The 14583-nt window shown below is 37.6% G+C and overlaps 1 protein-coding gene and 3 pseudogenes across 1 annotated transcript; 2 read left to right on the top strand and 2 right to left on the bottom strand.

Annotated features, from left to right (window-relative positions):
• The first annotated feature begins 868 nt into the window (after positions 1-868).
• Positions 869-3764, top strand: LOC130505607 (D-2-hydroxyglutarate dehydrogenase, mitochondrial-like; annotated as a pseudogene).
• Positions 3765-4504: 740 nt separating this feature from the next.
• On the top strand, positions 4505-5491 carry LOC130505606 (probable ubiquitin-conjugating enzyme E2 17; annotated as a pseudogene).
• A 75-nt stretch (positions 5492-5566) lies between these two features.
• Positions 5567-7197, bottom strand: LOC130505605 (uncharacterized). The gene is given in 3 exon segments (XM_057000203.1): positions 5567-5839; positions 6590-6896; positions 6899-7197. Coding segments are annotated over 2 exon segments (522 nt in total). The 5' UTR covers positions 7125-7197; the 3' UTR covers positions 5567-5839; positions 6590-6600.
• Positions 7198-7588: 391 nt separating this feature from the next.
• On the bottom strand, positions 7589-9039 carry LOC130505608 (peroxidase 49-like; annotated as a pseudogene).
• Positions 9040-14583: the final 5544 nt, after the last annotated feature.

The raw sequence follows: 14583 nt of genomic DNA, 5'->3' as shown, positions 1-14583 counted from the left end.
CGTGAGGTTGTGGTACTTTTTATTGTAACACAAAATTTTATATAAAAACTTATGTTTTTTGTACATTACGAAATTTAATTTCTTAAAATAATTATTATGTATTTCAAGTGAATTTTATCTATGAGTTCCAATATATTTTGTGTGTAATGGTTCAAAGCATTTTCGATATATATTATATTTCAGTTTGGTTTGTTTTTAGTATTATTGTATAAGTATAATATTATACAATATTACTATATTCTATACAATATATGAAGCTATGTTTTTATTGTGTTTAGAAAGTAGATTAGGCCCAACGTAGTTATAGAATAGTCATATCTTTATGTATGTGTCTATGACTTATCTACCTAATGTTATTCGTACTAATAAAATTAATATGACCAATGAAAGTATACTGATCATTTAAAAATGAATTGTATAGGGTAATTATAGAACGATTAGTATTTAGGTAGTTCTTAGTATATATCTTATTTAAATCGACATGTAATAATGTAAAAATCATATATGGAATATGGACAAAAAGAAGAACTGTATTTAAGGAAATACATCAATGCAAAGTTAGACTATGATACATATTATATATAAAAACTGAGACATTTAATTTAAATATATAAGATCCACCTTTAAAAATCCACCTAGAAGTTGTAATGTTTCCTATTTTAATAAGATAGATACGAATAAAATAACAAACGGAATTATGCAAAATTATCTAAAGTTCAGAGCTTTAAGATCGATCATTCAGACACACAAACGCAGCGTTTCGTTTTATCCAGACACAGGGGTATTTTGACATTTTCGTATAAGTCTCTTAATCTTTCTAGTTGTTGTTATCGACTAACGAACATTTTCTCTGGTAAGAGAGACGGAGACGTAAGTGCAAGGAAGGAAAAGAACGATGATGATCCATAGCTGGAGAAGATCAGGAGATTTTATACGATCGGCATGCAAATCACTAAGTAGTTTCCGACAAAAACATAACTCAATGTCTCCTTCTGTTTCAGGTTCGGTTTTTCCAATTTCACTTTTTCTGTAAATTCAATTTCACTGAAACAAAAAAAAGATTGAAACTTTGGATCAGATTTAGGCTTCGTTAATCGTTACGAGTCAAAAGGAAAGACCTTTGAGTCAAATGCTGGGAAGGGTCGTAACACAGAGCTGCTTGATCATCATCATCATCATCATCATCCATGTCTCTGGTGGAAGAAACATGTGGACGATGCAGCAGTATAAGTCATTTGGGTCATCATCAGCTTCAAAAGTCCAGAGAAACCCATTGTTTTCTTCGTTGGAACCTAAAGACGTTAGCTACTTCAAGGAGATACTAGGTGAGAAACACGTGGTTGAAGATGAAGAGAGGCTCGAGACTGCTAATACAGATTGGATGCATAAGTACAGAGGATCTAGTAAGCTGATGCTCTTGCCCAAGAACACAGAAGAGGTTTTTTTTTATTTTCTTTTTTCATTGACTGTTTGGATTGTGATGACAATTTGTGTTGAAGATAGATTTATCTTTTGTTTGCAGGTGTCTCAGATACTTAAGTATTGTGATTCCAGGAGTTTAGCTGTTGTTCCTCAAGGAGGAAACACCGGTCTTGTTGGTGGAAGTGTGCCTGTCTTTGATGAGGTTGTTCTACACCGTTTTTCTTTCTTCTACACATTGATTGGCGATGATAATGTTGGATAAGTTGATTCTAGCTACCTACACTTTTGTCACATCTTTGCAGGTGATCATCAATGTTGGTTTGATGAATAAAGTCTTGTCCTTTGATGAGGTAATTAGCCCTCTATAGCTATTTATGCAGCAGATTCGGTTAGATACCAAAAAAAAATTACTTAAAGAGTAATGTAACTACATACTTGGTGATGATATGATGCTCTATACTTCAGGTTAGTGGAGTCTTGGTGTGTGAAGCAGGATGCATTTTGGAAAATCTGGCAGCTTCCTTGACACAAAAGGGTAATAGAAAAAGAAGATTGTTTTGTTTATTACTTAAAAAATTGTTCGGTAAGCAACAACATAGATTTATGTCTCCTCAGTTTTGTTATGCTCTCTAGACTTAGGTGCAAAAGGAAGCTGTCATATTGGTGGAAATGTTTCAACTAATGCTGGTGGTTTGCGCCTTATCCGTTACGGCTCACTTCATGGAACCGTATTGGGTAATCAATTATAGTTCTATTCACTTCTATTCATCCATCCAGATATACTCTTTTGGATCTCATCTTCCTAATATTTGTTTTCTTACCATCTCCAGGTCTAGAAGCTGTCACAGCAAATGGAAATGTGCTTGACATGCATTGGGAACTTTACGCAAAGACAACACTGGATACGACTTAAAACATTTATTCATCGGTAATTCTCATCATAACCTTGTGCTTATACAGTCACTTCAGTAATAAAAGGACTTATAGTTATCTCACAGGTAGTGAAGGATCACTTGGTATTGTGACTAAAGTCTTATACTCACACAACCAAAGATGTCTTCTGTAAACTTAGCCTTCATCGCCTGCAAAGACTTTCTCAGCTGCCAGGTTTTGAATCAGACAACACTGGATACGACTTAAAACATTTATTCATCGGTAATTCTCATCATAACCTTGTCTCTCTTTTTTATATTTATTTCCCTTTCTTTTTCAGAAACTTCTTTGTTGAAGCAAAGAGAAATCTTGGAGAGATACTGTCTGCTTTCGAGTTTCTTGATAACAACTCCATGGATTTGGTAAAGCTTTTTACCAACTGTTTGCATTAGTCTTATGATTTTTGCTAACGTGATAATTCATTTGCTAGGTACTTAACCACCTAGACGGTGTCCGTAACCCAGTTTCCTCTTCAGAGAACTTTTACATTTTGATAGAGACAACAGGAAGTGGTGAAACTTATGACAGGTGAAATGAACTTATGCCATTTTTTGGTAACAGTTCTCTTTGTCTGATTCAAAAAACTAATGCAGGGAGAAGCTTGAAGCGTTCCTTTTAAAGTCACTGGAACAAGGTTTAGTCTCTGATGGTGTAATAGCTCAAGACATAAACCAAGCATCTTCTTTTTGGCGCATACGAGAGGTACACACTTAGTATTATATCGCCTTCAGAGAAACCTTGATTTTAAGGAAATATATTTTATACCTTGCAGGGTATAACAGAGGCGTTACAGAAAGCAGGAGCTTGTTACAAGTATGACTTATCCTTACCTGTTGAAGAGATTTACAATATTGTCAACGACCTTAGAGGGAGACTAGGTAAGAAATATTCATATTCCAGTGTTATTTCAATTGTTAACTGCATTCAAACCATGTAAGTCCATGTTTCAGATGGCTTAGCGAATGTCATGGGATATGGTCATCTTGGAGACGGTAATCTTCATTTAAACATCTCAGCCGCGGAATATAACGATAAGGTAAATCAATATATCGACGTGAACACTTGAAGATGTCCAAAGTAATGAATGTCCTTCACTCTTTTCTTTGCAGCTTTTAGGTTTGATAGAACCTTATGTTTATGAGTGGACATCAAAGCACCGTGGAAGCATCAGTGCAGAACATGGATTAGGTGTAATGAAAGCTAATGAAATCTTCTACAGCAAATCACCAGAAACCGTGAGCATAACAAACAAAACAACGAATCGAACTAACATATCTATAGAGCTTATGGGGTCATTCTTGTCACTCTATTTGCAGGTGCATTAATGGTATCCCTCAAAAAGTTGCTGGACCCTAAGGGGATTCTCAATCCATACAAAGTTCTCCCTCACTCTTTCTTCTCTCCCTAAGGTGAAAAAAGATTATGCTTTATGAAATTATTGAAAGCACTATCAGTCTATGAGGAGGAATCTATCATCTTTAGTTTGGGGAATCATTGACATTCTTCTTTAAACGAATGCAAGGTGGGGATGAGAGATGATTCTTCAAAAAGAAGAAAATGGGGAATATGATGAAGGACAAGTTTGAGCAAGTATGATCGATGCAAAGGAACAGTATAAGCAAGTGTTGATTAAAAAGTCACTTCACTAAAGTAATATGCTTCTTCCATGTTGTTGTCACTGTCTTTAATATCTTATTAAACATGGGATAAGAAAGAATAAAAACCTGTGGAGCTTACGTGTATTACAAGTTTGCAGTGTACTTAGACTGAAAACTCAGAAAGAGAAGAATCTACCATCTATTTATAATAGCAACTACTGTATCTTCAAGAATCTCTCACATAAAAACCTTATTAAACCAGTTAAAATTGGAAATGGAGTTAAACCGGAACAAAAGGTCTCTCTAGTTTAGGAAATAAAGGCTTTTCCGAAAGTAGATTTTTGGAATGTTTAATGATTATATTCCAAACTGATCGTGATCGCGAGAGTAGCAAAAAGCGTGTAAAGATTCGGTTCTCCAGCACCAGTGGAAAGACATGATAAACGACTTGGGGTTTGATGACTGGACATAGATGCTATGCTTTAAACACAAGATGAAGATGATAATACACTATAAAAAGCTCAAGGATATGGCTAAGGAGACAAACAACACACACACACACACAATCTTCTCTCTCACACTCATTGTAGTAACTTTTTTAAACACAAATGACAACTTCATCCGAATCAACTCGCAAGGTTGGTTGATTGATTCTTTAATTGTATTAACAATAAGCCTTTTGTTATATCTTCTTTGCCTTGATCATCTCTGTTTTTTTTCTTTTTGTTAGGGCCTGACCAAAATTGCCGCCAATAGAGCTCAGAAAGAGTTCATGGAGTGGCAGACTAACCCTCCTTCTGGTTTCAAGCACAGAGTCTCTGATAATCTCCAAAGGTATATACAGCTTTATATACCCAGTTTTATGTCTTTTCCTTAATATCAAAAAATTAATGATGTGATATTGTAAACTTTCGTGTAAAAGATGGACTATTGAAGTGAAGGGAGCTCCAGGAACTCTTTATGCCAATGAAACTTACCAACTTCTGGTGGAATTTCCTGAGCATTATCCTATGTAAGCTCCACAGGTTATCTTTCAGCATCCAGCTCCACTCCATCCTCATGTTTACAGCAACGGTCACATTTGCTTGGGTAAGAAACAAACACAATGATTCACTCCTGTGTTTCAGAGTCTGATAACAAGAGCTTCTGTGTATATTTTGCTGATGCAGATATTTTGTATGGTTCATGGTCGCCTGCAATGAGACTAAGTTCAATCTGTCTTAGCATTCTCTCAATGCTCTCAAGCTCAGCTGTGAAGGTTTGTTGTGTGTTTGTGCTATTTCCTCTTTTTTTCAAAGGCTGTCACTGTACACTCTTCTTATGATGTTTCTTCTTCTTCTTCTCTTGTACTCATCCTTGCAGCAAAAACCGAAAGACAACGACCACTATTTGAAAAATTGCAAAAATGGAAGATCCCAAAAGAAACGAGGTGGCGCTACCATGATGACAAAGTATAACATCTCTATGTGATCACTGTGATGTGTACTTTGATATTGTAATTAGTAACTAAATTGTATGATCTCAACTCGAGTTATTGACCTGTTTCAATCTTCAAAACAAGAAGAGTTTCTCTCAGCCTTTTAATCACACTAAAAGATTGTGCAGAAACTATAGAGTCATCAAATAACATAGATTTATTATCAAGTAAAAAAAGAAATGGACTGAATCTTCTGTTGATAAGAGATCATCACCAAGAACTGAGACAATGACTGATCCAAAAGAAGAGACACTTTTGCTCCCATGTATTAATCAATTGAAGCTAAAATGTGTTATCTAAAGTGAAAGGCTGATGATAGACACTCCATGACACGTTACATTCGTAATAAACACTTGAAGGACTACTCAGCATTAGCTTCATCTGTTCCTTGCTCCATTTATAATAACACCTGCAGCCAAAATTTCAACCTTTAGCATGTGACTTAAAGACTATACTGGTGCAACAGAATCAAACATACAGATGCCCTAATATTTAATTCCAGTCGTCCCTATACAAATCTACTAACATTTTAGAGTACTACACCAATAGACTACAAAGGCTAATTCTAATCGCTGTTCCTCAAGATTTACTTCAATATCCAACAACGTCTACGGTCTGTGTACACTGTGACAAGAGCACAGAGAGGTAAATACAAAACCTAATGCTTGAGCGAGCAGAAGAAACTTCAAAAGCCCCTCCTCATGAACCTCAATATAAATCCCAGAACCAAAGTTCCATACAAAAATAAGACATACTGTTCATCATGAATTCCAAGACCTCATATATACTACAATGCAACAAGCTCTATCCACAACACTGCTCACAATAGAATCAGCATACTGTTCCATTCCAATTCCAAGACTTAATAGCTGCTACAATGCAACAAGCGAGCCTCACACTGCTCACAGTCAGAGCTAACGCTTTAGTAGAAGAAAAGCAAACAACTTTATGCTGTTCCTTATAAATTCCAAGACTTTTTAGCTACTATAAACTCAATACACAACACTGCTCACAAGAGCTAACGTTCCATAATAAAAAAGCAGACAGCTTTAAGCAAACCCAGAATCAAACATACTGTTCCTCATCAATTCCAAGATTTAAATAGCTACAACAAAATCTCATACACAACACAGCTCACAATCAGAGCTTAGAAGAGTACCTAAAAAAAGGTCACTCCATATCAACTTTAGCACCAACAGCCTTCAACTTCTCAATGATCTTCTCAGCTTCCTCCTTACTAACTCCTTTCTTCAACAAAGTCGGCGCCTTCTCCACCAAGTCCTTAGCTTCCTTCAACCCCAAATCCGTAACCGCCCTCACCTCCTTGATCACCTTTATCTTCGACGCCGACTCGAACCCTTGTAGCATCACATCGAACGCCGTCTTCGCCTCCGCCTTCTTCTCCTCCCCCTTCCCGGCCGCCGCGGCTCCGGGACCGCCTCCTCCTCCAGATCCCGGAATCGACATCCCGGCATCATCGCCGCCATCACGGGCATGTCGGTGACTCCTAGCTTCTTCCTGAGGAGCTCGGTGAGGTCCATCGTTTCCAGGAGCGTGAGGTTGGAGAGCTCCGTTACGATTTTGGAGACGTTTTCCGATTGAGATGAGTATCCACGACGAGATTGGATCGGGTTTGACTGGATGGATCTCAAACCTCGTGAGAGATGAGAGGAGATGACTCGTAGGTTCCTCATAGTTTAGTTTCTTCTCTCTCTCTCTAGCAGGCTGGAGAATTCATGTCAGACTGATGAAGTGAGCAAGAGAGCATAAACCCTAACGGACCGAAAGTCATATAAATGGGCCGTTATGGGCCTCTTTGTATTTTGATATTATAGAGAGTGTTAGGATTATTTAGGCCCTAGGCCCAAAACAGCAGTTTAACATAAATAACAGGAATTATTCTAAAATATTTATGGTAGAAACCAAGTTAGTTCATTAGTTTAATTGAAGATTTATTAATTTTTATATAACATAAAATTGGAGTATGAGATTTAAAATGTGATTCATTATCAACTATAACGATTAATAAATAATTTATACAACATTTTAATATGATGAAAATAAAATTGTTAGATGTGGATTAATAAGTGATGCAAGTAAATCATGATAAAAAGTAGAATTATCATTTGTTGAATGAAGGATGTAATAGAACAATAAATCAACGATAAAATAATAGGAATATATTTCACTATTCTCTTAGCAAAATCAGAAATAACACAACATAAAACTTCAAATGGAAAATTAAAAATACAACATATCACAAACAAATTAAAGCAAACTGTCATTCATACATTTCTTTCCCCACAAAATATTTTTTTTATTCATTTCAATTTCCTCATATAACGAACTCAAGAATTTATCTTCCTGCAGTTCTTCCTGATTCTCCACTCGAACCCGTCAAGGGAGAGATGTTTCCCATCTTGATCATTGACTCCGCAAACTGCTTGAAAAAACTCTCCTTGATCCTCTGCGTACTTCTTTACAAGCTCTCTTGATTTATCGTTGCTGCTGAACAGAACCTGGTCCGAGCTCAGCAAACCCATGTTCTCTACCAAATTCTTGAAGTAGCTGTTGTCGAACTTCGCCGGGCTGACCTTGTCCAACACCGAGAGATTCTGGTCTCCTCCTGATCTTGGACACCTTTGGCGCAAGTTAGCGGCGAAGGATTGTTCCAGTGTCATGTCCGGACGACCGTTTCCAGACTGGTTGTATAGCCTCTGTCTGAAACTCGTGCATCTCGAGAATCCTATGGTGTGACTCCCTGAGAAAGAGTTAAGCAAGGTAGGTAATAGTTATTTTTTTTTTTGTATTGTTACGTGCATGTGAAGTAACTCTGTACAGAGTGTGGAAAGCTTACCGGAGAGAGCGACAAGGTCGGTGACATCGAGTCCTTGACGTTTGAACTTTTTGAGGATTGTCTGGAAAGTATTGTTTGGCGCAGGGATGTTGTTGTTGGAGCCACTCAAGCTTGCACTTCTTGAATCTCTTCTTCCTAATGGAACCATCCAGCTTGGTCCACCAGTCTAAAACCAAGAACCAAAACAGATGATTTTTTCATTATTGTTATCAAGACAAGAGAGGTTGTGGAGGAGACTTACGAGAACAGAGGAGTCTCTAGCGGCTAGGGTAAGAGCATCAGCGCAAGAGACAGTTCCAGGGCATTCTTTCTCAAGCTGAGCTTTGATCTGGTCAACTACGTCAAATCCACGAGCTGATTTTCTGTTAGGGTTTGAGTTTTTCTCACTCGCTATCCTCCCACTGCTGTCTAGAAGCAAAGAGCCATCACAACCCTACATTTCACAGTTACCTTGCTCAATACGTAATAAACAAAAAAAAAAGAGTTACACGTTAGAAGAAATTAACCAAACCTTAACGAAACAGTCGTGGAAATGAAGTCTTATCAAGGAAGCAGCCATGCGGGTCTCTCTAGCAACAGCTTTAGCTACAACTGATCTCACGATCTCCCCGGCTTGTGGGCATGAATGTGCATAGTAATATGGGGAGAGTTTGCCTCCAGAGCTCTTTGTGGCAGAGACAGAGAGGGAGAAAGCAAAGGAGATAAATAACAAGGAGAAAGGTACTGAGTCTTGCCATTACTTTTAACAAGAAGATGAAGAAAGGAGAAAGGCTTTGTGATGAGGAGGGATATATATGAAGTAAGGGGAGAGGAATGAGGTATTTATAGTAAAAGACCTTGAAGAAGAAGTAAGAAGTGGAGTTGTTACTAGCTAAATCTCGAGATTTAAAAGAAGATTAAAAGCGACAAAAGTTAAGGTTTGGTACCCAACATTGCATGCTAAGTTTGACTAATTAACCTCCTTTTTGGTTTAATTATTTACAATTTGATTTGACTTAGTTTTAATATATGAAAGTTGATCTTTATCCATATGTTAACGACTCATAACAATAACTTAAAAGACCTTTAACTCTTTATTTCTCTTGTAGAAGTAAATTAAAAGCCAAGAAAAACAAGTATGAACAGAATAATCAAATTCAAAAAGAAAGAAAGAAAACACCAATATAATGCCTAGATGTAACTAAATCTAAAAGAAGAAATGGAAATAAGTAATTTTTACTTTTGAAAATAAATAATATACATAGACAGAGACAAATTTAAAAGGCTAGCGTAGTGAGAAAGAGAAGAGAGTAGGAAAAGATTCTAACTACTAGTTTGACAAAAACAAAAGTTCTTCAAGTGTCAATCATTGTTTGACTTATGAACACATTCTTGTTCTTGTAACCAAAGCAAAATAGAGGAAGCTTTCTTGTCTTTTTCTGTCATAACACATGCATCTGCAGGTAAAAAAGCAATCTTCACGTGAACTTTCAACTTTTTGACTCTAGTAGAAACTATACAATGAAGGCGAGGACGAGAGGTCCCATGAGAATTGATAGGCAAAAGCATTGTTGATGTCTTGAGTAGCTCTGTCCACTTCTGCTCACCTCTTTACAAAGACCATAGCAAATATATTACATTGAAATTTTCTCTGGTGAGATCCATAAACAACACTTAAAGAAACATTGAGCTCTGTCCTTGATTCCTCATAAATGAATACTTTCTTCTTTTTGTAATGCTGATAGTTTCTAGGAAGCCTGATAAGTGACATGCCTTGCAATGTACCAGTGCCAAGCTGCGTCCATATGTGAACATAACAGTGACTTTGTGTGGATACACAGCGCGACTGCTTTGAGATTAGAAGTAGAGAATCAAGAACGGAGTAGAAGACTATAAATAAGATGAATATTTTGTTGGGCTTATTGCAAAAGTGACTCAAAACTTGAATTCAAACAGAAAACTAACCTTTTCTTTTGACTCATTTTTTTTTTGAGTTTTTAACCCCACATCTGCATTTTATCTACGAAAATGCCATTAACCCTTTTTTTTTTTTTTTTTCGAAAATGGCTTCTTTACTGTCTCAACCTCATTTTCTTCAAGTATTTACAATATTGCCACTGCCATGAATAGTGGGAACAACCTTGTACGAACTGTTTGGAGCTTTTAATGCCCTTTAATGCACGTAAATCTCTTTACACTCTCTCTGTTTCAATTGTTATGAACTAAAAACAACATTTCTTTCACTTTCTCTCCATATTCATCCAAAAAACTGAAGCTTTTGATTCAAAATTGTTTGGAGCCATATTTCTTTCGTTTTGACTTACGGTTGCTTTCGTTTGAGGTTCTGGGTGGTTGGAGAAGACCCTGTGTGCAAACAAAGTCATCTCACCTAGTTGAAGGTACGAATTTGAATTTTTTTTCAAAATCTGTTCGCGTAGAAGACTTACAAGTAAGTCATCTGTATGTAGAAGACTTACTGATGAGTCTTCTGGTCAAACGGACGACTTAAACTAAGTCGTCCAGCTTTGTTTGGTGAAAAAAAACAGTCCAGACGACTTATATATAAGTCGTCTACGAGAAACAGGCTAGTTTTGCATTTGACCGAATCGTGTCAGATCTTTGACTATTTCTGGACGACTTATAATTCAGTCGTCTCTCGGAAAGTTAAAATTTCAATATTTTATTAAACTAGACGACTTACGTGTAAGTCGTCTTAGGTTAGTTTTGTAGTTGAAAAATAAAACTTCATAATTTAATTTTTACCAGACGACATAATATAAAGTCGTCCCGTCAGAAGACTTAATTTAAAGTCGTCCGGGGAAAGCAAAGTCGTCCAGAATTTTTCCCAATTAAGTCGTCCAAACCTTGCTTATCCCGGACGACCTTAAATTAAGTCGTCTAGCTGGACGACTTTTAGTTAAGTCGTCTGGAGAAAGTTTAATTTCAAGTTTTATTTTTCAATTACAAAACTAACCTGGGACGACTTACGTGTAAGTCGTCTAGTTTGAATAAAATATTGAAAATTTTTACTTTCCAGAGACGACTGATTTATAAGTCGTCCAGAAATAGTCAAAGATCTGACACGATTCGGTCAAATGCAAAACTAGCCCGTTTTTCGTAGACGACTTATATATAAGTCGTCTGAATTTTTTTTTTTAACAAACAAAGCCGGACGACTTAGAATTAAGTCGTCCCTTTTAATTTTCAATTGCAAAAGTGACCTCTTTAGACGACTTACCTTTAAGTCTTCTGGACGACTTAAATCTAAGTCGTCTGCGATAATGTTTGTTGAACTTCTTCATTTTCTCTATGTTTACTAATGTGTTTTATTTTGAATATTTGCAGATGATTTTTAAGTTACATGCAGTGTATGGAGAATGGTTGTTGAGAGATTTCCGTTGGGATTTTGTGGTTGATGATCTCAAAGGAGCAAGATTGTTTTTATTGAATGAAGATTCAACACATGCTGAACTTGTTGCAATGGCTCAAGAAGATTATAACCTGGACATGAGATCAGTGACTGTGGAGATTAGCTACTCATTACCAGCAGAAATGATGATGACTCCAAGCAGTCCTCCCATTCATGTTACAAGTGATAGACAAGTTCGAAACTTGCTCGAGATACTCAAAACGCATAGAGTATGTCTTTGTGTATCAAGCCGCAGCAAGGTGGAAACGGTTTCAGAGAAAAGAGAAGAAGCTGGTGATAATGATGAAGCTGGTGAATGGGAAGAAGATGTTGGTGATAATGATGAAGCTGGTGAATGGGAAGAAGATGTTGGTGATAATGATGAGGCTGATGAATGTTTTGAAGATGTTGGTGATAATGAGTCTGTTGAAGATGAAAATCAAGATGGGGAGGAGGAAAATGGGGAGGAGGAAAATGGGGAGGAGGATGCTGATAACACTATTGTTGGTGAAACGGATCAGAATGGTGGGGATTACAGTCTTTATGGAAAGGTTCTAGATGAGGACGAGGAAGATGATGATAATATTTGTTTTGAAGAAATTGAAAGACATATGCTAAGACAAATGCTATTGAAGGAGGAAAATCGGATTGTACCAGCATCTATGTCAACCAGAGTTTTGTTAGCAAGGATGCACTGCTTTCAGAGCTGCGGTTGACAGCAGTGAGGGGTAGGTTTTCTTTCAGAATATACAAATCAACAAAAACTCTCCTTGTGGCAATATGTCGGGTTAGCGGTTGTGGATGGAAGATCAGAGCGAGTGTGAAACATGGGTCAAACACGTTTTGGGTAACAAAGTATGTGGAAAAACATTTATGCTCAATTGGAGACCGAATCGCTCAGCGGAGACACTGTACTCCAAAGTATGTTGGTAGTCTTTTCATTGATCGTGTTGGGATCATTGATGGGATAACTCCACAGCATATCACTGATGCAATGAAGAACATGTTTGGCATGACGCTTGATTACACCACTTCATACAGAGCACTGTTATATGCACAGAAATTGGTGAGAGGATCAGCAGAAGAAGGGTATTCGCGTCTGCCTTCATATCTCGAGCAAATCTCCATTGCAAATCCTGATTCTATCACGGCTATAGAACTTGATTCTGAGAAAAGATTTAAGTATCTATTTCTCTCTTTTGGAGCTTCTATCAAAGGTTTTAAGTATCAGAGAAGGGTCATTGTGGTGGATGGAACTCACCTAAGTGGAAAGTATGGAGGTGTTATGTTAGTTGCAGCCGCACAAGATGGCAATTTTCAGATATCCCATTGGCTTTTGGGATCGTGGATGCTGAAGATGAACCTTCTTGGGAATGGTTTTTCACAAAATTGGCTAGTTGTATATCTCATGACAAGCCTCTGGTGATAGTCTCTGACCGGCACGCGGCCATTAAAAGTGCGTGTGAGAAGGTGTTTCCTTGGGCAACCCGAGGAATATGTTATTATCACCTTCAAGATAACATTGTCAAAAAGTTTAAAGGGAAACATCTCATGTACTTGGTGAAAGGGGCTGCTTATGCGCACACGGTTCACGATTTTAACCGGTACATGGCTGAGATACGGAGTGCAAACCCGGAACTTGCAACGTATTTGGAGAAGGCCGACGCCAAGCTATGGTCAAGGGTTTATTGTAAGGGGAACAGGTTCAACATAAAAACAAGCAACATCGCTGAATCTATTAATTCCGCACTGAAGCGAGCAAGAGGATTTCCGATTCCGTTCCTGCTGGAGTTCATAAGGCAGAAGTTAGGAAAATGGTATTGGAAAAGGAGACAAGATGCTTTGAGTCTCCCAACTGTACATAGCCGGGGTGTTGAATACTTGCTTGCTGTTCGATCAGAGATAGCGGATACGATGACGTCGAACCAATTGATGGATGGCGTTTCTTTGTCAAAGGTGGCAAAATGGACTGTGCGGTGATTTGGAACATGTAAAGTGTGGTTGTGGTGTCTATGGAGTGGAGAAAATACCTTGCTCTCATGCTATAGCAGCTGGAACACATGCTGGTGTGCATATCGACACACTTGTATGTCCACTTTACTCAAAGAATCATCTGTATGCAGGATACTCAGAGAATATATATCCTATCGTGTCACAACATATTGAGGAACGAGAATGCTTTCCTCCAAACGTAAAGCGTGGTCCGGGGAGACAGAAGAAAATCAAGATGGCAATCTTGGTTGGAGCTATCTAGGATGAGGGGACACAAACCCAGGAAGAAACACAGGGCACGGAGATGCTCAAACTGCAAGGAAACTGGCCATACGAAACCACAATGTACACAACCAGTTGACTAGTTGTCCAGACGACCTAAATATAAGTCGTCCAGTCTTGATTACCCGTCCAGACGACTAATTTCTAAGTCGTCCAGTGTTTCGTCTACCTTCTACGAAGTCGTCCAGTGTATTAGACTACCTTCTACTATCCCTTCAAGTGTATTTTTTTAGACGACCTTTACGAAGTCGTCCAGTGTATTTAAGTCGTCCAGTGTATTTAAGTCGTCCAGTGTTTAGACTACCTTCTACTATCCCTTCAAGTGTATTTGTAAGTCGTCCAGCGAAAACCTTCCAGACGACTTATTTGTAAGTCGTCCAGCTGGAAAACCTTCCAGACGACTTATTTGTAAGTCGTCCAGCTGGAAAACCTTCCAGACGACTTATTTGTAAGTCGTCCAGCTGGAAAACCTTCCAGACGACTTATTTGTAAGTTAGAAAATCTATACAAGTTAGAAAATCAAATAAAATCATACATGCCCACAAACATACAAATAGATTTGTGTAAACAAAATAGTTCAAATATACAAAATAGATTTGTGTATACAAATAGTTTCAAAATACAAATTGATATT

The sequence above is a fragment of the Raphanus sativus genome, unplaced genomic scaffold, assembly GCF_000801105.2.
Source record: "Raphanus sativus cultivar WK10039 unplaced genomic scaffold, ASM80110v3 Scaffold2415, whole genome shotgun sequence".
In the NCBI taxonomy this organism is placed as follows: Eukaryota; Viridiplantae; Streptophyta; class Magnoliopsida; order Brassicales; family Brassicaceae; genus Raphanus; species Raphanus sativus.
The sequence above is the reverse complement of the archived record's forward strand: the minus strand, read 5'-3'. Positions and strand labels throughout refer to the sequence as shown.